The sequence below is a fragment of the Tetrao urogallus genome (genome assembly GCF_951394365.1).
Source record: "Tetrao urogallus genome assembly, chromosome: 1".
Taxonomy (NCBI): domain Eukaryota; kingdom Metazoa; phylum Chordata; class Aves; order Galliformes; family Phasianidae; genus Tetrao; species Tetrao urogallus.
This window is the reverse complement of record NC_136813.1, coordinates 62,740,108-62,762,435: the sequence shown is the minus strand read 5'-3', so window position 1 is coordinate 62,762,435 and position 22,328 is coordinate 62,740,108. Positions and strand designations below refer to the sequence as shown.

The 22,328-nt window shown below is 40.8% G+C and overlaps 1 protein-coding gene across 1 annotated transcript in view; it reads right to left on the bottom strand.

Moving 5' to 3' along the window:
* AFF3 (ALF transcription elongation factor 3) overlaps nucleotides 1-22,328 on the bottom strand; it is a gene marked incomplete at both ends in the record, with an annotated part of 316,850 nt that overhangs the window by 166,523 nt on the left and 127,999 nt on the right. The window contains one exon of the mRNA XM_079544079.1: nucleotides 1,319-1,363. Coding sequence (XP_079400205.1) covers nucleotides 1,319-1,363 — 45 coding nt within the window. The remainder of the gene's footprint in view (nucleotides 1-1,318; nucleotides 1,364-22,328) is intronic.

Here is a 22,328-nt window from a genome sequence, read left to right as displayed (position 1 = left end):
ACTGTATGAGATTAGAGTCTTTTACACATCCATGTTCCTACACATGAAAGGAACCGTGTCTTCTCCATTTTTGGCCACTTGAACAATTTGTATTTAAGGAGGAAAACTAACTTCCTTAGCTGTTCTTTTAAAAAATCCTATATTAAAACAAAAACAGGTGAATGAGTCCCACGTCATAATCTCAGTGCATCGTGAAAAAGCTCTCATGAATTACAATATCCACTACTAACTTGTAACAAAAGAATAGAGATTAAGTCTAAGACTTGTTGGATATGCAATTAAGTCCTACCACAGCCCACTTTGTAAATGTTAGCTAAGTAAAAGCTCTGCCAGTGAAGTCATAAGCAATCCGTCATAATCAACCTTCAATAAACTCTTTGTCCAGTTCAAGAATTAAAAGCTGTATTTAATATATTCATGGAGAATGGAGAAATGCCTTTAGAAACAACAGTCTTAATGCACTGCTAATCTCTAAACCAAATATTTATAGCCCTGTAGTTTATAAACAATCTGGAATATTTGGGTAGTGGATATCCAAGAGGTGGATACACACACAGTAATAGAGAGGTTTTGCCATTCCATCCACCTGGCTTGGTGTTTTACTATTATATGAATTGTAAATACAAAAAAATATTGTATTGTCAGTGTAGAAAGAGAACTGAAAAGAGCAGGAATTAAAATACATGAAAATGGTTCACTGTTTATTAGTTTGTCTGCTTCAAAAAATAATCAATATTAAAGTTGATTCAACCCAAGATGTGTCTGGATATGTATTAATTTGGTCCATGAAAATAAACTAGAAATTACTAGGATAAAAGAAATAATAATGAAATATGGAAATAACTGCAGATTTTGCACATTGTCATTATATAATGGACATAATGGAGATAATGACATTACATAATGGATTCTAATTAAATCCAGGTGGAAAATGACCTTCCTAGACCTCCCTTCAAAATTAAGATTTTTGACAGTCGTGATTAATGGAAACACGCACTTTGCATGGTTTGTAAACCTGAAACATCGTTGTACATTTCAGTTTATAATTTATCCCATTATCTGCTTCTGCATGCATGAAGGTCAGCTGTACTGGCACAAAGTAGCAGTGAAAGCCAGAGGCGCTGGAAGGTTGCTTACACACATTTTCAATTCTTTTATTTGGTAAATAATTTTGCCTATTTGTTCCTTAGAAAGATGACAATCTTAAAGTGTGATATATTTAACAGCAGTAATTGCAAAATTCTTGTTGTTCTCTTCCCTTTTTAGAGTAAACAAAATGGCACTAAAAGAAAGGTCTTTTTTTTTTAAGAATTCCTACCCGCAATATTTCTTCAATGCAGCTGTTATCTCCTGTTCCACTGTCCTGTAAACAAAATGAAAATTCAGTTTGTTTGTGTTTTAAAAAGAAATAACGAATAGCAGGTTGAGGACATGGTTGTCACATGAAATACATTCAAAATTCTATTAGAGTTTCAAAATGAGGCCAAGCCTTTCCAGCCTCTGAAAGTTGCACAGCTGAAAATTCTCAAATTATTCCCTGTCACCACCACAGGAAGATGTAATATTTGCAGTGTTTACATGTGATTGGCACATATTTGTATAAATTCATATGATTTTGTTTATGCCACTTTTGGGTGTGCTCCATGCTGTTTCAGATATACTGCTTATAAATAAGCATAAGCAAAATGGTTATTGTCTGTACACATATCCAATATGTGCAGTTATTTATATCAAATAAATAACATCTGTCTGTATCCTTTGTGCAGGAAAGTTTCTGCAGTGACACTGCCTGAGTAAAGTCTGACAGTACATAGGGTAGCTGTGATACTGAGGGGAGAGCTGCAGGGACAGCCACACTGAGCACTGGCTGGGCAGCACAGTAGTTGTGAGAAGGTGATTACTTCTTAAAAAATGCTGACCCCTAAACCCACCCTGCATGTTGTGAGTTTGAGGATGCATAGGAATTCAGCTCTCCTGAATGGCACAGCTTACTCTAGAGTCACTAGGAAACATCTCTTCTCACAAAGAGCAGTGATGCAGTGGCACAGGCTGCCCAGGGAGGTGGTGCAGTCACCATCCCTGGAGGTGTTCAAGAACCATGTGGATGTGGCATTGAGGGATGTGGCCAGTGGGCATGGTGGGGGTGGGCTGATGGTTGGGCTAGATGATCTCAGCGGTTTTTTTCCAACCAACCGATGCTGAGGGCCTGCCCTTCTCCAGCAGTTCTCCAGAAGACAGAGGTGGCTACTGCATGTTGTAAATTTTCTAGGGATTTATTTCACCACACAAAATTTTCCAGTGGATACCAAATTGAATATCAGCCAGTAATAAGCCTTTGCCTCAGAGATAGCTAATAGTATCTCAAGAGGAGAGTTGTTGAGGGATGTGATCCCTCCCCTCTAGTCAACACTGGTAAGGCCTCAGCTAAAGCACTGTGTCCAGTTCTGGGTCCCCCAATACATGAGAAGCATGGACATACTGGAGAGAATCAAACAAAGGGCCACCAAGATGAAGAAGGAACGTAAAAGAATATCAAAAGAACTTGGTTTTCCAATATGCTGAGCTCTTGTCACCTGAAAACCATACTTCTCTGAAGCATCTGCATTTGTTGCCCACGTGCCCAACAGACAAAAAAAATACCATCAGCCAGTTTTGCATAGCCCTGGACACCCTGAGTGCTGCTCCCCAGCCTGAGCTGTGGCACAGAGGAGGCCTGGATTCACATTCTCCCATAGCCTAACAGCTATAACCAAGGTCAGCAGTACCACAGCGTAAGGGAACAATCTGTTGCGTAATTTTTTTGTGGCTTTTATTTCATATCAATTCATAAAATGTCACAAGGGCATTGTCAGCACTCCTGCCAGATCTTTACTGAAGATGGCCCTTGATTGTTAGACAAATGATCTGTGCTAACTCTTCCTAGTGCAACACATTCTTTTAGCTTTACAGACCCAGGAAACTATAAACCACTGATATCAAAGAGAAAGGAACTAAGCATTCCATGAAGTCAGCCTGTGGAAAATTACTTGTATCTGACATACTAATACTAAAGAGCAGCTGCAGTCCCACACAGACAGCCCAGTTCTCATTGCACCCCTGTCCCCACGAGGCACACAATGCTCCCCACCTTCCCTGCTGCTGGGCTGCAAGAAAATAGTTCCTGGCGCCAATGAAATTAACAAGACAGACAGAAACATGCACACAGAAACAGCACAACTGTCTCTGGATAATGAAGAATTCTAAAATTTGTATTAGCAATTTTTGCTTGCTTCTTCTCTGTGTCTTTCCCTCTATTTTATAATTTTATTTCCCTAAAGCCTGGTCTGTGATCTTCTGGAAGTCATTGGTGAGTGGTATCTGTCAGTGGTCTGTACTGGGAACAGTACTGTTTCATATCTTTATTAATTACATATACAGTGGGATCAATTACATTCTCATCATTACATTCTCATACATCCCTCATTAGGACCAGAGGGAATGGTTTCAAGCTACGGCAGGGGAGATTCAGGCTGGACATTAGGAAGTATTACTTTTCAGAAAGGGTGGTCAGGCACTGGAATGCACTGCCCAGGGAGGTGGTGGAGTCACTGACCCTGGGGGTGTTCAAGGAAAGACTGGATGTTGTGTTGAGGGACATGGTTTAGTGGGAGCTATTGGGAATAGGTGAACGGTTGGACTGGATGATCTTTTAGGTCTTTTTCAACCTTGGTGATTCTATGATTCTATGATTCTCGATGAGTTTTTAGATTATGCCAGACTGAGAGGAACAGTTGATATGACAGAAGGAAGGGACTATAGTGACAGAACAAGAATAAATTGTTTTAAATGAAAAGTGGGGAGATTTAGATTAGATATACAGAACAAATTCTTAGAGCTTGGTGAGGCTTTGGCACAGCTGCCCAGAGAAGCTGTGGTGCCCCATCCTTGGAGGTGCACAAGACTGGGTTGGATGGGGCCCTGGGCAGCCTGAGCTGGTGGGGGGCAGCCCTGCTCACAGCAGGGGCTGGGACTGGGTGGGCTTTGAGATCCCTTCCAACCTGAAGCATTTTATATCATCTATTTTATAATCCCACTAACAACAGTGGAGAGAGTAAAGCCACCACCCTGTATGCCTTTTTTACAAAACAAAGAATGTGCTGCTTGACTTCAAGTTCACTGCTCTCCACTGTCATCCTAGACAAGGAGGCATGAGTTGACTTATCACTATATGCCTTATCTATACAATGCACTGATGGCAAAATAGTGCTCGTTACTTTCTTGTCAAGGGCAAAATGACTGAGGGTAAATTTGGCAGTAGGCTATTTCAGAGGAGGTTCAAAAACAAGCTTCTATTTCAAAACGAAATATCCCTCCTAGAAGTGTAATAAAATAAGTCTGCAAATACTCATCAGCAAAAAATTATCCTTTCCATTACTACAGAACTAAAGCCATAGCTGTTCTCCACAGTACATATCTCTGGGCAGAAAGTAAAAATATTTCCACATCTCTCTCTTAGTATTATCACAATGACTTCCAAAAGGCAAAAATAAAGAAAGAAGCACAAGACCAAATAAATGCTATGCAAAAAATGATAGTAATATTTGGAAAAGAATTCCATTTCTATACTATCCTCTTTGTTCTTCATCTTTTTAATACCAAAGATAAATTTTTGAATGTATTTTTTGCTTTGAATTCTGACTTGCTGGTATGTATCTTTTGTTACTGTTGATATCAAAGTTCCCAGAGTAAGGTTAGAGAGGTTAGGAGTTAATGTCCTGCACACAGCAAGCAAATTCAATTTCATGTGGCTTGGGGCCATATATTTTTCTTTATGATATCACAGAATCATAAAATCAAAAAAGCACAGAATGGCTTTGGTTGGAAGGAACCTAAAAGATAATCCATCCCAACTCCTGCCATGTGCAGGGCTGCCCCCCACCAGCTAAGCTGCCCAGGGCCCCATCCAACCTGGCCTTGAGCACCTCCAGGGATGGGGCACCACAGCTTCTCTGGGGAGCTGTGCCAGTGCCTCACTGCCCTCTGAGTGAAGAATTTCTCCCTAATATCTAATCTAGACCTCCCCACTTTTCATTTAAAGTTATTCTTGCTATTAGACCATGTAAAAAAATTGTTTTCCCTTCTGCTTGTAAGCTCCTTAACACAAGGAGTGTGTTAAGTCCTACAAGTACTGGAAGGTGCCAGTGAGGTTTGCCTGCAACTTTCTCTTATGCAGACAAGCACAACACCCTCAACCTTTCTTCATAGAAGAGGTATTTCAGCCTTCTGATAATCTCCACGCCCTTCTTGTGCTGGAGGCCCCAGACCTGGACACTCCAGATGGGGTCTCACAAAGGCAGAACAGAGGCAGACAATCCCCTCCTTCGCCATGCTGGTCACCCCTCTTCTGATGCAGCCCAGGACACGGTTAGCCTTCTGGGCTGCATACAATGCAGAGTGCTGATGCAGTACCTGAGGCAGGTCTGAAAGGGGTCTGTAGGCCTTGATCTGGAAATGTTTCCCCCCCTCTCACTCTCTTTTTTCTCTTCTCCATTACAAGCTTACTCACATCACAGAGGAAACCTGACAACCTACATTTATCATATTTTAATAACTATAAAAGATAAAAATAAAATCTAGTCAATGTTTCTTGAAACCTGAATTAACAAAAGAGAATGCACCGAATAGCCCCATGCTATTTGTAGGAGTGGGCTTCCCTGGTTCATTCATCGTTGTGTCAGTTCTGGCTTCATGATGCAGCACCTGCTTAAGAATACATCAAAGTGGGCTACAGCCTCCACAGCTCTGCTGTACCCATTGCCTTCACATCACAGTGAACGCCAGGAATTGGCATACTCATGCGGCTGGCATGGCACCTGGTGGGAGGAGGCGCGGGGCTGCTGCTGAGGAGCAGCGGCTGCTGCAGAAACAGCCGGGAGCATCGCGCTGCTGATAACGCATGGAGCTAATTACAATGCAAAGCACAGAGAAAGAAGACTGACGAAAGGCTACAGCGAATCCTTGGGAACTGGGATGTCATTTCAAAAATGGCTACATCTGTGCAAATTTTTTTTTTAGAACATTACTTTTTCTTCCATTAGCAACAGCTTTCAGAAAGAGATACATAGAAAAACTCCTTGGAAAGGAATTGCTTATCTCCGATTCCCTTGTTTCAAAGCTTCGCATGAAGAAAAGAAACAAAAATTACCAGGAACTGTTTTCATTTCAGCCTAAGAGATTTTTACAGTGTGAGCCTGAGGCGTTGTTACTATTTGTGCTAATCACTCTTACAGAGCCTCTAGGAGTTACCAGATTTTACCTCCAACAAACATTAGGGTGATTAAGATCTCTGGAAGGCTGAGGTGCACACTCAGCAGCCCTGCTGGCCTCTCTAGGAGCTAGGTTTGCTGTGTTAGTGCTGGGATGCCACCATTGGCCACTGCATGTCCAGCCCCTTGTACCACTTCTGCCCCAGAACTACCCAGCCACCACCCACCAGGAGCACAGGTAAGGGAAAGATAAGTATGGGAGGATCCAGCAGGTGTCAATAGAAGGAAACAGCTGTGTGCTTAAAAAAGAAAGGCATTCATTTCCATTACAAAATAAGAGTCTACAATCGTAAGTTCCACTAGCAGTTATTTCTCTGGTAGTGCTGCATCCTCTGAATGAGGCACACACATCAGGAAGATGCGCTTTTCATAATCCTTATTTTGGTTAGAGTGTTTTGTAGGGCAAGGCAAGACTGACAGGTGTGCTTCTACTTCTTATTCTTGCTCATATGTCTGGCCTTCTACATGTTGGGTTGTGGAGAACTTGCTCTCTTGAATTTAAAGTGGCCTTTCTCTGACTAACGAGATGGGCATTTCCATCTTGGTGGGCAGCTTGTCACCTACCAGTGGTACATCCCTCTAAATGGGCTGGATGTCAAGAAGCTGGGGCACACAGCAGTGCACCCCCAACCCACCAGCACTGGGAATACTGCCTGCTCCCCTGCTGCTCAATGGCCTTGTTGTTCCCCAGAGGAACAGAACTGAGCTGGGCGCAGTTATCAGAAGGAGAAAGGAGGAGACTGCTGAGGAAGCTGGATTTTCTGTTCATGATTTTTGAAAGCTTTGTTTTGCAACTGTACTGTTCCTTACTAGTTATTTGGAATGCCAGTGGCCATGATCTGTAGATAGATCAGTTTTCTCCTGTGCTCACACTGCTGTGATAGGAGCTGTTTCACTTTTACTACAAAGAACTACTGTTGCTGTTGCCTTAGATGCTGAGATGTGAAGATGGGAACTGGGATTAATGACTGAATTCTCCTCAAGTTCTGTGTCAGAAAATGCTGCACTAATTAAAGTTATTAAAGCTATCTAATTTACAGTGACTGTTAATAAACTGTTGCCCTTAATATGCTCATTTTCTTTTTGAAACTGTCTTCATATTTATTATGGGGATTATTTTTCGTACCATGGGATCTTGCAACATGGTCTGCTTCAAAAGGGAAGAGAAGAAAGGTTAACAGAGGTTTTATTTCAAGAAAAAAAGAAGAAAAAGCAAGTGATGAAAGTTGTCTCACTTTGGTTTAATGGAAGCATCTGGGTATAGTAACTGTGGGTTTTGTAAGTGCAATGTCATCATGCCCCAGTCCTGTGCCAGGAACTGGTAGATAATGTACCTAATCGAAGAAGATGAATCAAAATGTTCTTAGACAGAAATGCCAAATGACTGTGTAGACTTGCTGTGCACACTAGAAAGGAGAAGCTAATCGGGCAAGAGTGCGTTTTGATCACAATCCTTGCTTTGAACTCAGCTCACCTACAACTGGGGCAGGACAGCAGCTTTTGGAGACCTCTGAGAAGGGAGACTGCAGAGGGGCTAATGAAGCCACAATCCAGAGTGTCATCAGCCCTGGATGTGCTGGAGCTATGTGCAAACCCAAGGAGCCAGGGGACGAGAAAGGATCCAATCTTGCATCTAGATAAGGTTGGATCTGGAAGTAGAGGCACTCACTGCAATTTTATTTTTTTAAGTAGAAGGGTGATGAGGTTAGAGCATAACTCCACCAGTGCACACAGGGCCTGCCACAGAGCTCAGAGGTTCTCTTGCATGAATAGTGCCTGGCTTGAACAAAGTATGGAAATCGCTAAGTCAGAAAGCAAAGTGTTGCTGAAGGGCTGTGGACTGGATTGCTGCTGGGAGCTTCTCTTTAATTGAGGCACCTACAGCCCGGTTTGGAAGTGGCGGGTCTAGCCATGAGTGGAGGGGATAGTGTAGGGCTCTTTGCACTGATGAGATATTCTGATCCAAGTCCACTTCACAAAAAAAATCAAGAGAATGAAAAGACAAGAACCCTTCAGAAATTTCTTCATCCTCCCCACCCCTATGGGCCATCAAACAATCAGTTACTGGAGCCGCACTGGTAACATTTCATCTACTGAAAGATGCTTGGGACCCCCAGATGGGGCCTACTGACAGATGAGTGGAATAATTTTACAGGCTTTTATGTTATATTCATAAAAATGAGAAAACCTGAGCACATCAGAATTACACTGTGACCCAGCAACAGTAAAAGAGAGCTGTAATGGGGAAGAACTGCAATGTTCTATTAATAAAATATAAAGGTTTTACTGTTATTGGGAAAGATGGATTGTGCCAAATCAATACCATGTCAAAGTATATTAATGTTTTCTTTCGCTAATGAAACAATAGGGGCTGATGTGATTACACTGACTTGTTACCCATCTGAAGAATACAATGGGATGATAGTAATGAAGACTGCAGTTTTACTTCTTGCTACTTGCTCAGTCCTGAGTGGCACCAGGTAAGCAACTTGAAACCAGTAGGCATTTACCAAAATGCTATCGACAACCCCTGCATAGATTCCACAGCATCCTTTCCCATCTTAAAACCAAAAAAGGGTCAGCAGGAAACTCTGGAAATGACTTCAATTTATTTCATTTTCTACAGCACTGTATGTGAGCTTTGATTGTATGAACTGACCGGTGGTTCCCAACTATTTGTTGCAAAGTTTCTATAACGAACACCGGAATGTTTGGGCTTTGAAGCAGATAAGGCACTCTGGTGAACATAGGGGCTTCTCTCCTTAGCCCTTGTGCCTCCAAAGCTAGCCAAGGAGCCTGTGCTGAATGTGATAGAGATCAGCTTGGCTCCCCCCCATTAGATGCTCTCCTTTCTGCTACATGGATGGCCAATTAGTGTCAACTGGAATGCTCTATTTTTAGTGATGTGGCCGCTTGTCTGCTGGGACCTGGACTGAGACCAACTGATTGCATCTATTATATTGTTTGTGTTTGTTTGGGGAGAATACATAACATCTGTAAAGCAGCAACAGTTGGAAAAACACGCATTGTGGAACTGTTAATCTTTTTGTGACATTTTAATATGAATATACCATAAGCTAGTATAATATTCAATAAATTAAATGGATTATTTTGCCAAGAGATTCTTTAAAAATGTTAATTAACAATAAATCAATAAAAACTATTCAACATGAAAATCAATTACATCCCTGTTTACATTATTTAACTCCAAGCATTTGTTTGTGTGCTTGTAATTAGCAAGCTATAAAAGACGCCATAAATAGGTGCATAATGAGAAGAACTGTTTATAAATGATAATTGGTATTCATTCCCACTGAGCCAAAGGTGATGTGATTACAAACTATCATGCAGAAAGGGTTAATCCTCTTACAGATATACAAGTTTAGAGTACAGAGCTCTACAGAAATCCCTCCTGCAAAAAGACCCTGATTGAAGAAAGCCCCAAAGGAGGATTTGAGGGAAAGAGTAATGGCTCATGGGCACTCCTTAAAGCCTATCTACATCCAAATAGAATTGGTCATGGGGAAAAGCCTACCTTTTGGGTGGTGGGGCATGATAAGCAGAATCTGGCACGCAGAATTCAATGTTTGTACAGCATCATCATGTAAACAATATCTAAGTCAAAATGATGGAGGTGCGACTAAAAATCTGGGTGAACACCCTGGTAGGAAACAAGACCACTTTACCACTACCTCAGTCAAAGATTAGGGCCAGGAAGGGTCTGACTTTTACTGAGGACTAAAATAGGATCACAGGATGTTCAAATTGCAGCCCAGAGCTCAAAACACTGAGCAGCAGTAGCAGCTTGTGTCTGCAGAAGGTAACACCTGAGTTTTTCTCACTGAGGTGAAAAAGTTTGTTTCCTAGGGCAAAATAACCTCCCATTAATGCCTATTGCTGAAAACCACATTCTCAATTTTAGAGACTGTGTCTTAGTCCACAGCCTGGAAACATTTGGCTTTCTATCAAAGCTTTTTGCTTTTCAAGGAAGTCACCAACAAGTGAGAATTTTGGCTTTAGCAGTGTCTCCTCCTCAGCAAAACAAAAAGCTCATGCTTTCATAGCAAGTGCTTTGGTGAGGGCAGCAGCCATCAAGAACCTTTGGAAGAGCAGGTCTGAAGTATGGGCAAAGCAGGGACATCTGGCCATGAAGCCAGCCCAGTTAAACAACCTCTTTGCAAATCCCGAGATAAACTACTTTTTCTACCTTGTCAGGGCAAAATCTATGTTTATTTCCTTTCTTTTCTGGATTCTGAACTGAAGTTAATTAATGTTGTTCTGAAACACTTACACTGTATTACTTTCCTTGATCTGCACAGAATATCATTTCAAACATGGAAAACATGGATCAGGATTTTTTTTAGAAAAAGGAAAGTCTGTTATCTGTAAGGAATAGGGAGTGATACACAGTGGTTTGAGAATCACAGCTTGGTCTCATGGCTAAAACATGTCCTGGTCATGGCAGTTACGACCTGGACATCTATTTGCCCAAGAGGGATGCAATTTGCTACTGGATACCCAAAGATTTATCAATGAAGACGATCGTATATGCATCTGCATCTCTAAAGCAGTACCTTGACACTTCTGGTCAGCTCAGGTGATTCTCTGCACAGAGGCTGACAAATAGTACAATTCTCAAAGCTGCAGGGAAAATCTCAGCAGAGCTTTATTGTGCTCTCAGCATTCCTGAAAGTCAAAAGAAAAATCAAGCCGTGCTACGGTCCCTGACAGACTGATGGAAACACACTCTCTGCACAGCTACCAAAAATTGTACTCTCCAAAGGTTTTGCAGAGCTAATAGAACATGTGAAATTTCAAATAAAATGTCAGTGCTCTAATGTCTTAGGACTCTTACTTTTCTCTTGTTTTCATGTACTCTCAGGTTAGCATTCCTTTCAAAGGGGATACTGCATTCAAAAATCACAGTGCTTTCTGGTTTCGTAACAGCGAAATACAGACAGAGGAAGAAAAATCAGCCTCCTCTTTTCCAGATTTTGTGTCTTTGAAAGAGTTTACTTACCCTTCTGGTAGACACTTGTCAGCTTCCAGCTGTTTGCACAGAGCTCACAGCTAAAAGCTAATGGAGAACCATTTATAAATACCAGAAACACAAAACTGTATAAACCACAACTTTTGGCCTTGTTACTCAGGGGCAGTAACCACATATCACTGTCACATTAACAGTTTTAATACAAAAAAACCCTAGTCATAAATCCCTTTATAGCAGTGCAGTGCCATGGAGCAGGACTGGGTACGAACTTCAGTGCCCTGGATATGCCTACATAAAACTACTCTCAGCAGTATTACTGCTAAAAATGGTTTTAAATCCTGTATGCACCAGCATTTGTACATATGCAATACACAACAACACAGTGCCAGGAAATGAAAAGAAGAAAACAGCAGTAATGGTAGAGGTTAGTTTGTATTGGTTCTACACAACGACCAGTGCTGCACTGCACTAGAGAGATAGCCCTTAGATTTGGTTGGTTTGCATTTCCAAAACTTTCATGGTCTGCATTCAAAAAAGTGCTGGCTTTTGGATTTTAATTTTCTATTTCTATTTCTATTTCTATTTCTATTTCTATTATTTTTAAAATTTTTTAGGTGACGTTTCACAGGCTATATTTTCTCTAGAGGAAGAGCAGTTCACTGCAGCCCCATTTCATTTTAAATGGAAGCTGAACAGAGAGAAAATCTGCAATGCTATTCCTGCTCATAGGAATTTCCATTTAGTCGAGTACAACAAATATGCATTGTTTTAAGGAGCAGAGGCAGATCTCTGTCTCTCTAGAAGACCAGAAGGTCTCATCGCACCCCACATTATAACTGCATGTGCAAAAACCATGAGTACAGTAGGAAAGCTTTTGAGCCAAGAAGCCACAAGCTTTGCTTTTGTTACACGATCTTGATGAATTTATTTCAGTGCTTTTATTCAGGTTTCAGGATGTTGAATCCTTTAAACTTGTTAGTATTTTCCTTTTTATTGTTCTCTACTGCCTTTCAGTGTTTTATTTTATTCCTTTGTTCCTCAGCGCAACTGAAGGTAATACAGTCCTGGGCCTATTACCCTGAATCCCTTTGATCTTGCGATGGGTATCAACAAAGAAGTTATTTGTTCTCAACACATTAAACCCTTCTGCACAGCTTTTTACAAATTCTGTTATGCAACTTTGATAGGGCCGGGAATGAGTTGTCAGCTACCAGAAGGCAGGGGACCACAAAGACCTCTCAAAAAGCCAACATATGAATGGTGTCATCTTTCTGTTTCACTTTCAAACGTGGCTCATACAGGTTTGCTGAATAGGAATCATTTGACAGCAGACATCTGAATTTGTATTGCAGACTCCAGCACACCTTTATAAGAACTTTAAATATCTTAGTTGAGTCCTGAGGATCAAAGCTTCCTATGTAATAAACCTATCGTGAGTTACCCAGGGAGATTTTCTGTATCAGTAACAATGGCAGCTGATTTGCCTCGCATAACAAGCGGCCAATGGAATAGAAGGGTTGGCATCAGTACTCTAACTAACAAGAAAAGGAACCTATCTGAAACTCAAGAATTATGGTAGGGTCTATAATTTACTTTATAAACCACCTGCTACAATGTTAAGATGTACATGCATGAAGAGCTGTTTCAAACACATCAAATCTTGATTTTTTTTTCAAATCAGAGAAGCAGAATAATAAATAGAATTGGCAGCATAAATGAATATAATGCATGAAACAGAGAAAGCTCTTGGCTGTTTTTTTTAAATTTTTTTGTATACAGCATTAGAAACAGAGAAACATTGTTTCACAGCAATCTGCATTAAATACATTTGTTGTGGGTTTGAAATACTGCTAACTGTTTGTTTTGGATGAGAGAGGATGCTGTGCATTTATGATATATGATACCACATTGTCATCAATTGTCATGCTTTGTTTATGGGACTGAGTAATTTGTAATCATCGGATTACTATGTTTAGTCTGCACTCTGCTTTTTAGAGATGCGCATTAAACAGATCAAGCCCTTGCATGTTTACTGTATTTGTTTGTTTATTGGAGAAATGACAAGTGGCTCATTTCCCCAGGAATTAACTATGAGGGTTGCTCTGAAAGTACTGCCTCCTATTTTATGTTGTTGGCCCATGACATCAGAAGCAGATGTTGATGGGATGGCAGTAGAGGTTGAACCTTCCCACAAATATCCCATTACGTGCTGTTGCCATGTGACAGAATGGCATCTGACATGAAAGTGAGGATGAAGCAAAGGTCTGTCATTGAATTTCTCCATGTGGAAACAATGGCAATCATTGAGATTGATCAATACATGCTGAACGTTTATGGAGCCCAAACACTGGATGTAAGCACAGTGACAGTTGAACTGCAAGGCCAACACTTTCCCAGCAATGAGACTGTCATGGTAGCTGTGAAACAGAATCATAGAATCATAGAATCACAAGGTTGGAAATGACCTGCAAGATCATCTAGTCCAACCATCCTCCCACTACCATTGCTACTACAAGTTACTAAACCATATCTTGTAGCTCCTCACCCAGCCTCTTGAACACTGCCAGGGATGGTGACTCCACCACCAGGAGGTCACCTCTGCTGGTGCAGATTTTTACAAGTGCAACAGCAGGCTTTTGTTCTTCACTAATGGCTAATAGCTAATGCTGATGGCTCTGCTGAAAAATACTGTTTTTCAGTTGAGAATTTGCTCTATCAGAAAGTGTTATTGCACTCTTTGTATCCGTTGTAGATTCCACAGAAATAAACAGGAGGCATTACTTCCACCAGCATTTCCTGCCCATTTTATCTGCAGGCATAGCTCTGAATCCCCAACAGCCCAGAAAAATTGTGGTGTGGTAGAGAGTGCAGCAGTTCCCACAAAACCAAGGATGCATCACTTGCAGCAATGGATACTTAGGGTAGAAGAGAGTGAGATGGTTTTAACAAACCAGCTCTTGTTTGTAATCCTATTTCTGCCACAGAAACACAGCAGTAAACCCGATAATGTAGCAAGTATTGCATACAAGGAGTTCAGCTGATTCTGCGCATGGGATAGCACGGCTCTTGCAGTCAGGAGCTGGTCCATCTGCATTAACTCTGCGGTAGGGCTGCAGGAAAAATCCACATTAAGGAGCAGTCCCTACTTAATTTAAAGTTTATGTATGTGCATGCTATAAACATAACAGGATTCTAAACATCCACAGAAGAAGAAAATTCAGTCAAAAACCTTTGGCTGAATGCTTGCAACAACAGCTCATCTGCACAAATCACCAATGCAGGATACAGACTAAAGCACAGGAGAATAAGTCACCACTCACTCACTGCTCAAGTCATCTTCTTGGTGGCACTGCACTGAAACTGAAGGCACAAGTGAATAACAGAATTTGTCTTTCATAGAAAATAATTACAGAATCAAACCACTGAGCAAAAGTGCATTATTTGTTGACTTGCCCCCCAAAATGTCTGTACCTCTGAGGTAAAACAGAAAAACCCGCAAGAATGAGGCAAGAGCCAAGATTACATTTCCATCCTTATCTCTCTTTACCGATACTCTCTTGGAGGTCCCTGCTTGCATAGCAGCTGCTGAATTGCTACAGTTTACAGTCTGGCATATTAAAATAAACTAGCACTGATTTTGGCAATTTGCAGTTGTGCAATTGCTGCTGCTGCTGCATAAATACTCACCGGATCCCTACAGCAAAGGCAGGAGCTCCTCATCTGTTCCCACGTGTGAGTCAGACTTTCCCACAGGCATAAGCATAACTGCGGTAATGACTGCACTGTTAACATACCCAAAGTAACCTGTTATCTGTGTCTGATTGCAGTACAGAGCATGATCCAAGGCTACCAACACCAAAGACGTGATTTCTGAGAGGAGCATGTCCTGCCATTTGATGAATGGAAAGGATTAACTGAGGATGCTTTGGCCTGAGATAGTCTGCAAAAATCTGCATTTTGCAAGCATGCACATCACCGTGAAGATCTGTATAGCAGTCTACAAGCACACAAACAGAAACATTTGCAATCATATGCAAATGTAGTATAGTACATGTAGATGTACTGTGGCATGTATAACTTTAAATATGGAATATGGCTACTATTCTATATGGGCAATGCTGTCTATTTTTAGGAAAGATAACAATGTGTACGTTTGGTAATCTAAAGAGCTGAAACTAATTTTGGTGGGCAGAATGTAATTCTACCAAAATAACACAGCATCAACTAAAAAGGAGAAAAGCCCTAAAAAACCCTTAAAAAGATCCAAAAACTTGCAATGGTTATTCTGAAAACAGCCTGTCTGCGTGAGCCTTCCTTTTCGAAATCAAGTCAGCAGACTTTAAGCTGGTTTCTCGGGCACAGCCCAACAAAGAATCATAGAATAGTTTGGGTTGCAATGGACCTCAAAACCCACCCAGCTGCAACCCCTGCCATGTGCAGGGCTGCCCCCCACCAGCTAAGCTGCCCAGGGCCCCATCCAACCTGGCCTTGAGTGCCTCCAGGGATGGGACCACAGCTTCTCTGGGCAGCTGTGCCAGCGCCTCACTGCCCTCTGAGTGAAGAATTTCTGCCTAACATCTAACCTAAATCTTCCCTCTTTCAGTTTAAAGCCATTGCCCCTTGTCCTACCTGCCCATGCAAAAAGCTGGACTCCTTTCTATTTATAAGTTTCCCTCAAGTACTGCAAGGCTGCCATGAGGCTTCCCCAGACCCTCCTCTTCTGAACAAGCCAAGCTGTCTCAGCCTTTCTTCACAGAAGAGGTGCTTCAGCACTCTGACCATTTTCATGGCCCTCATCTGGACCCTGTCCAACAGCTCCTCATCTCTCTTGTGCTGGGGGTCCCAAACCTGGGCACGCTGCTCCAGATGGGGCCCCACAAGGGCAGAGCAGAAGGGGACTGTCACGTGCCTCTCCCTACCGGCTACCTTTCTTTTGATGCAGCCCAGGACACAGCTGGCCCTGTGGGCTGCGGAATGAGATGGGGATGATGTACATTGCACAATGGACCAACTCTGAGTGCTATGGGTCTGGCCTTTGGTCCCAGCCAGATATGGCCTACAAGGACTCAGGAGCAGCTTTCCTAAGAGCAGTCTGCAGTTTGTGCCATTAAACACCTCTTGCACACTTTTGTCCAGAATCAGATCAAAACCTTTGTGTCTGCTCACTGACTATCTGAACAGATGCCACAGGGATACAAAATGTTCCTCTGATAATTTTCCTCCCATATATGTTCAGTTACAAAATATGAAGTGGCAAAAATCTAAGGAAAGTAGTGCTGCCACAGACTGGAAATTCCTTTAGAAAACAAAATGATCATTAAATTGGAATCCTGCATTCCAAATGATTGGCACCACCTTGTGCATGGAAAAATCAATATGAGAATCTGCAGAACTAGATGTAAGGAAATAATTTTTCCTGCCTATAGAAACTTGTTTTATTGTCGGTGGGACTTCCTGCAATGAGATGAGAATGGCTTTGGGAAAAGAAATGAGCACAAGATCAAACATTCCCACTTCATATCACAACGAACAAAGCAAAGCTGTGTGTCATCTTGTTTTACATGCACTCATGAAAAGCTACCAGAGCAACTGGAGCACTCTCTCAGCAAAGCAAATGAAGTCCTTGACTTATTCTATCCTTAAAGATAGTCAGATATCAGTACCACTGAGCAGATCTACTGCAGGAAATGTGAGCAAGGGAATAGCGGTGAAATTACGGTTTGCATACAATGAAGTTCTTATCCCTAATGTTTGGTACAAAAGCAGTGCATTTTCTAAGACAAACTATAGAAATGCAATTATTGTAATAGTGTATAATTTACCCAAATATTTTGACATTTTTCCACAGATAGTCTGTTTTCCACCATTTGCATACCTTTGACTCTAGAGTATAGGCATGCATGAGCACTGAAGAAGGCAAGACAGCAAGTAATTATTTACTGATTAAGGAGTGGATGGGCTTGAAGTTTGAAGCATTAGCATTCTTATTTCATCTTCATCTTTCCAGAGGAGGACGGAAGAGAAATGAATGTTTTCAACTTGCCGAGATTCCTAATTCATGATGCTAATGCCATAAATTCCTCCTCTTTGCTCCTTTACTCGCTGCTGTCTCCTGATACGTCCAGGTCAGCCACGCTCAATTCGCATTTACTTTGCTGGGGTGGTAAAGGTTACACAACTCAAATTTTTTCCATCTCTAAGAGAGGTGAATCCAAACGGAGCTAATTTGTATACAGCTGCAGGCAATATAAACATGGCTGGTTAGAATTCTTTATATAGTATAAGCCTTTGTACTCCATACTTCATGGAAGTTAATAAGTAGGTGTCAAACTCTGAATTAAAATTCCCAGAAGAGGACACAGCACAAAGGACAATAAAAATGATTTTTAAATAATCATAGGGATAAATAGCATCCACTTCTGACAAATGTAAGTGCTGGCATAAAATGTTATTAGGCTACAGAGATTTTCTTTTGTTCAGGAAGTATGTTTTATTCTCCAGCAGTGTCATTCATCATCCTAATGAGCCCTCAAAATGTAAATTAAATAGCAAAGACTGATTCATTGAAAAACATCTTTGTGCTGTGTGTTAAACCATTTTTCTACTTTTATCCTTATATATTGGTTCACTCTTTCATTGCAAAATAACCCCTCAGCCATTGTAGACTTTAATGACCGAGTTCAAGCAAAGCATATTTTCAGTAAACAGTGTTTATTCATTGGTGCTTTTGGTATTATAATTAAAAACAAAAAAACAAAAAGCAACTCATTTAAAAATGTTGTGCCCCTTAAATTATATTTGATCCGGAAAATCTCAGAAACCTGTGCATGCATGTGCTTTTTGTTTTACTCAGCATCACTCAGTCCAGGGAAACCCTCAATGGAAAAGGATTAGGAGAAATTTCAGGCAGCTTTAATTTACTAAACTGAATACATTAACAACTAAGCAAACACCATATATACTTTTTTTTTTTTTTTTGGTAATGGCAGGAAAAAAAAAGAACGTGGGGTCATGAGCTGAATTAGTTCAGATTTCTTGTTATCTGTTGATAAGAACATTACACATTCTTACCAGGAATGCAGCAAAGAGGTTTCAAACTTGACCTGAATTTATGCATGAGCATACACACAACAACAAGAGCGACAAGGAAGAGGGCTTTTCTGGAGCTGATCCAAACAAAAACATAACAGGAATGGAGAAAAACAGTAAAAGCATGTCTGGTTTTGGTATGATTAGTCTTCAGTTATCTTGTTCTCTGCCTCTTTCCTCCTCTTTCCCTTTATCTAATGCTTCTATAAATCATCTCCAGCTTATTTGGTATATATATGTTTGTGTGTATGTAAAATGAAGATGAAAATATTAATAGAGAAAGTAAAGTTTGCTTGATGACAAGGGTGCTGTTATTAAACTGCATGTGGAAGATTTAAAAGCCACAATCTTCAGAATAAATTACCATAAAATCTCAACATTCAGTGACATTATGCTTTTATGAGGTCAAAATATTGGAGAGAGACACTAGGGGTTACAATGAAACCATCCAGCTGTGAAAAAGGTAAGTACATGCATGGTGCCTTGCTGCCAGGGATCCAAAAAATGCCCCTAGACCCAAACTTATTTTATTGCCAACCCAGAGAGAGATGAGCGATGCCTTAGTGAAATTGAGTTAGGAGAACCTGAGGATGGGGTTAACTGTTGCAACTTTTAGCTAGAATATCTCCGATGACAAGTGGCCTTCTGAAGGGTTTCTCCTAAAAAAAAATAAATCAAAATCGTGATTTATGGAAGCTCAGTGATGGCTCCACACTGCAACTGTTAGAGGGACCATATATGTAATTAGGTAAAACTCCACTAAGCAGATAGAAGAAAAGAAAAAAAAAAATCAGGTTTATAGCATGAAATATTATCACTTAAGAAAATTAAGCGTCATGAACCCTAGATGAGAGAACTTAATAAACCATCTATCATTTATCTCTGAGTGCTGATTCAGAAATCAGACTGGCATTCACAACTGCAGTGACTGATTGAAATAAATGTGTGTAGTATAGTAGTTTATAAATGAAGACAGTAATTTACGAATTAAGGACAGACTTTATGCCCACAGAATAAGTTGCTACTGCTGAAAATACATTTGAAGACACTTCAAATACACTCGACTCATAGGAAAGAGTCAACTGAAGCAGAAGCTCTGTGAGTTTATACTTTGCTTGACTAGACTTCAAACACAGAGGATTTGCTAGACGAAGGGCCTGCCTTTCACATCTCTGTGCCCATAGAACATGCCCAGATACGCCATCTGTATTTTCACTAAATTCCCTTTTCGTGAGCCTACATGTATTTCAGTAATCGGTATTAAATCATCTTTTACACTACATTAAAACACAGATCCATGGATCCTGCTAATGCTGTAAATGAGTCTCTTGAGTTGGCTGGTCAAAAAATAAAGTGCAAAGAAAGAATTGTGACTCCAGAAAATCTTCCTGTTACATCTCAGGCCACACAAGAAGTTGGAAAAGAGAAAGTAAGCAATGGAAACTCTTTATTCGGACTCCTTTTTTCAATCCGAAAAACAGTGAGGTTATGCATTCCATCTTAGTGTTTAAAGAATAGTAAAAATCTGCTATCTAAATGCTCATCCACAAACCCAAGATTATATTTTCATTCGTATAAATGAACAGGGCAAGGCTTTTCTTTTCTTTTCTTTTCTTTTCTTTTCTTTTCTTTTCTTTTCTTTTCTTTTCTTTTCTTTTCTTTTCTTTTCTTTTCTTTTCTTTTCTTTTCTTTTCTTTTCTTTTCTTTTCTTTTCTTTTCTTTTCTTTTCTTTTCTTTTCTTTTCTTTTCTTCTCTTTTCTTCTCTTTTCTTCTCTTTTCTTCTCTTTTCTTTTCACAGTTTCAATTTGATTTTTAAAGTACAACAGAAATAGCAATAAAGGAGAAGTTAATGGGACTGATCTGCCCTGGGGTCTTTCTGTCTTTTCTCAGCATGACTGAAGACTCAGTGCTTCCTGCCCGAAGGTTTGCCTTTGGTGCTGCACAGAAATTGCAACCTCTGCTCCTCCTGGGCACTTGCAACCAATGAAAACCTACCCCAAAATAAACCCTGTCATCTGGGCCCCAAGTAAGGGGATGAGAAACACCTTACTCTTCCCCAAGCGATCTACAATGCAGGTAGCTGGCTGCTCAGTTTGAAATAACGTTTGCTTTTGCTAGTTCAGGTACTAAGAGAACTGCAGTCCACAGCAATGAAGGAGCCATCAGCTGCTGGCTGCATGCTGAGGTTGCCCAGAGAGTTGGTGGATGACCTTTAAGTATTCCTTCCAACCCAAACAATTCTATGACTATGATTCTACGATTACATGCTGTAGTGCAGTGCCTTCATCAGTTGCTCCAAACTGATCAGGAGTGATTTTGTCAGACCAGTCAGCTGATTGCTGACATTATACCTACAACCTTTGCCAGCCCAAGTTCAGCTCTAGCTGCATCCCCAGTGTTTGGACTATCAATGTCTAACGCAAGACACTGACATGGACACCACCACAAAGGGGCTGGCAGTCCTCAAATCACCCCAGGCTCCAGCTGTGCCCCAGGCTGGGCACTGACATGCAAGAGAGACCTTGCTAAGGAAATGACATGATGGGCGGCTGCTGGCATTTGGTTGGCAAGGGGCCTTACCCTTGTGGGGTTCATCTTGCTGACAGTATTGACAATGATGGGCGTGAAAAAGACCAAAACATGAAGGAATTAAGAGAATTAAGCTCATTCTGTGTAAAATATTCTCCCTGGAGTGTGTGCACACTGTCCCTTGTCTGGTTTCATTTTCTGCTGCTTGCTACATGGGAGCTGTTAGGGAGTCTGAATCTGGTAGGATTAGCTACGGCTCCTCCAGCCACTTGAAAGGTTTTTAGATCATACAGGCTCAGAAATGACTGGTCCTGAAGGAACTGGGGGAAAAAGTAAGGGTGAGAGAAGAAAAAAAGTCTTAATATAGTGCAATTTAGTGGTTTTTGCTATGCTGGATGTTACAAACCTTCTCCAAATATTCTTACAGTGCACAAGTGGTGACTTAGAAGCAAAATTCAGCATAAATGCGTAAAGCATGAGTACTGATGGAGAAGAATACTTCTGAGGGTGCAGCAGGATGCAAATGGGTATCAGAGATACCAGAATCATTTTTTCTCAATTATTTTTGTCCCGGACTTAAAATGTTAGAAATAAAATGAGCACTCGCAGGATAAAATCAGAAGTTGTGTTTTAAATAATGTGCGTGCAGTTAAAAATAACATGTGTGCAGTTAATTCCATGATAAATGATATCTCATAACACGTAGGTTGCTCCAAAAGTAATGCCTCCTATTTATTTCCACAGAAAATACAACGGGTACAAAGAGCACTGTTTGATTGAGCAAATTCTCAGCTACAGAACAGTATTTTTTTCTGTATAGCCATGGCCATTAGCTATGCATTTTTGTCAGTGATGAAGAAGAGCCTATATGCCACGCTTGTAAACATCTGCGCCAGTGGAAGTGGCCCACTGTCACTGAAGCACACTACCCATGGCCTCACTGTACTCACATCCACTGTTTGGTCTAAAAACATTCACAAGCATTGATGAATGTTAATGAGTACAATTTTTTTTTCTGCATGAAGGAATGCAGTGACACACCTTTACCTCATCTGCACTTTTGTGTCAGATGCCATTGTGTCAGAGTGCCCCTCTGCTGCCATCTCTTACACAACAACAAAACATAACAGAATAGTGTTGGGAAGGTTCAACCTCTACTGCCATCCCACTAACATACTAACTACTTCTGACTTTGTGGACCAACACAATAAAATAGAATGCATTAATTTCAGAGCAGCCTTTGTACATTCCTTGAAATAATTTTACTATGTTATCTATCCTTGCTTGCCATTTTTACTGTACCTACTGTGTGTCTATCAAAGATAGTTAGATAAGTTGACCACTGGATGATCATATATCTGCACGGCAAATGATACAGCAAATGAGTATTGAATGGTTCTAAGTTTAGTAAAAAA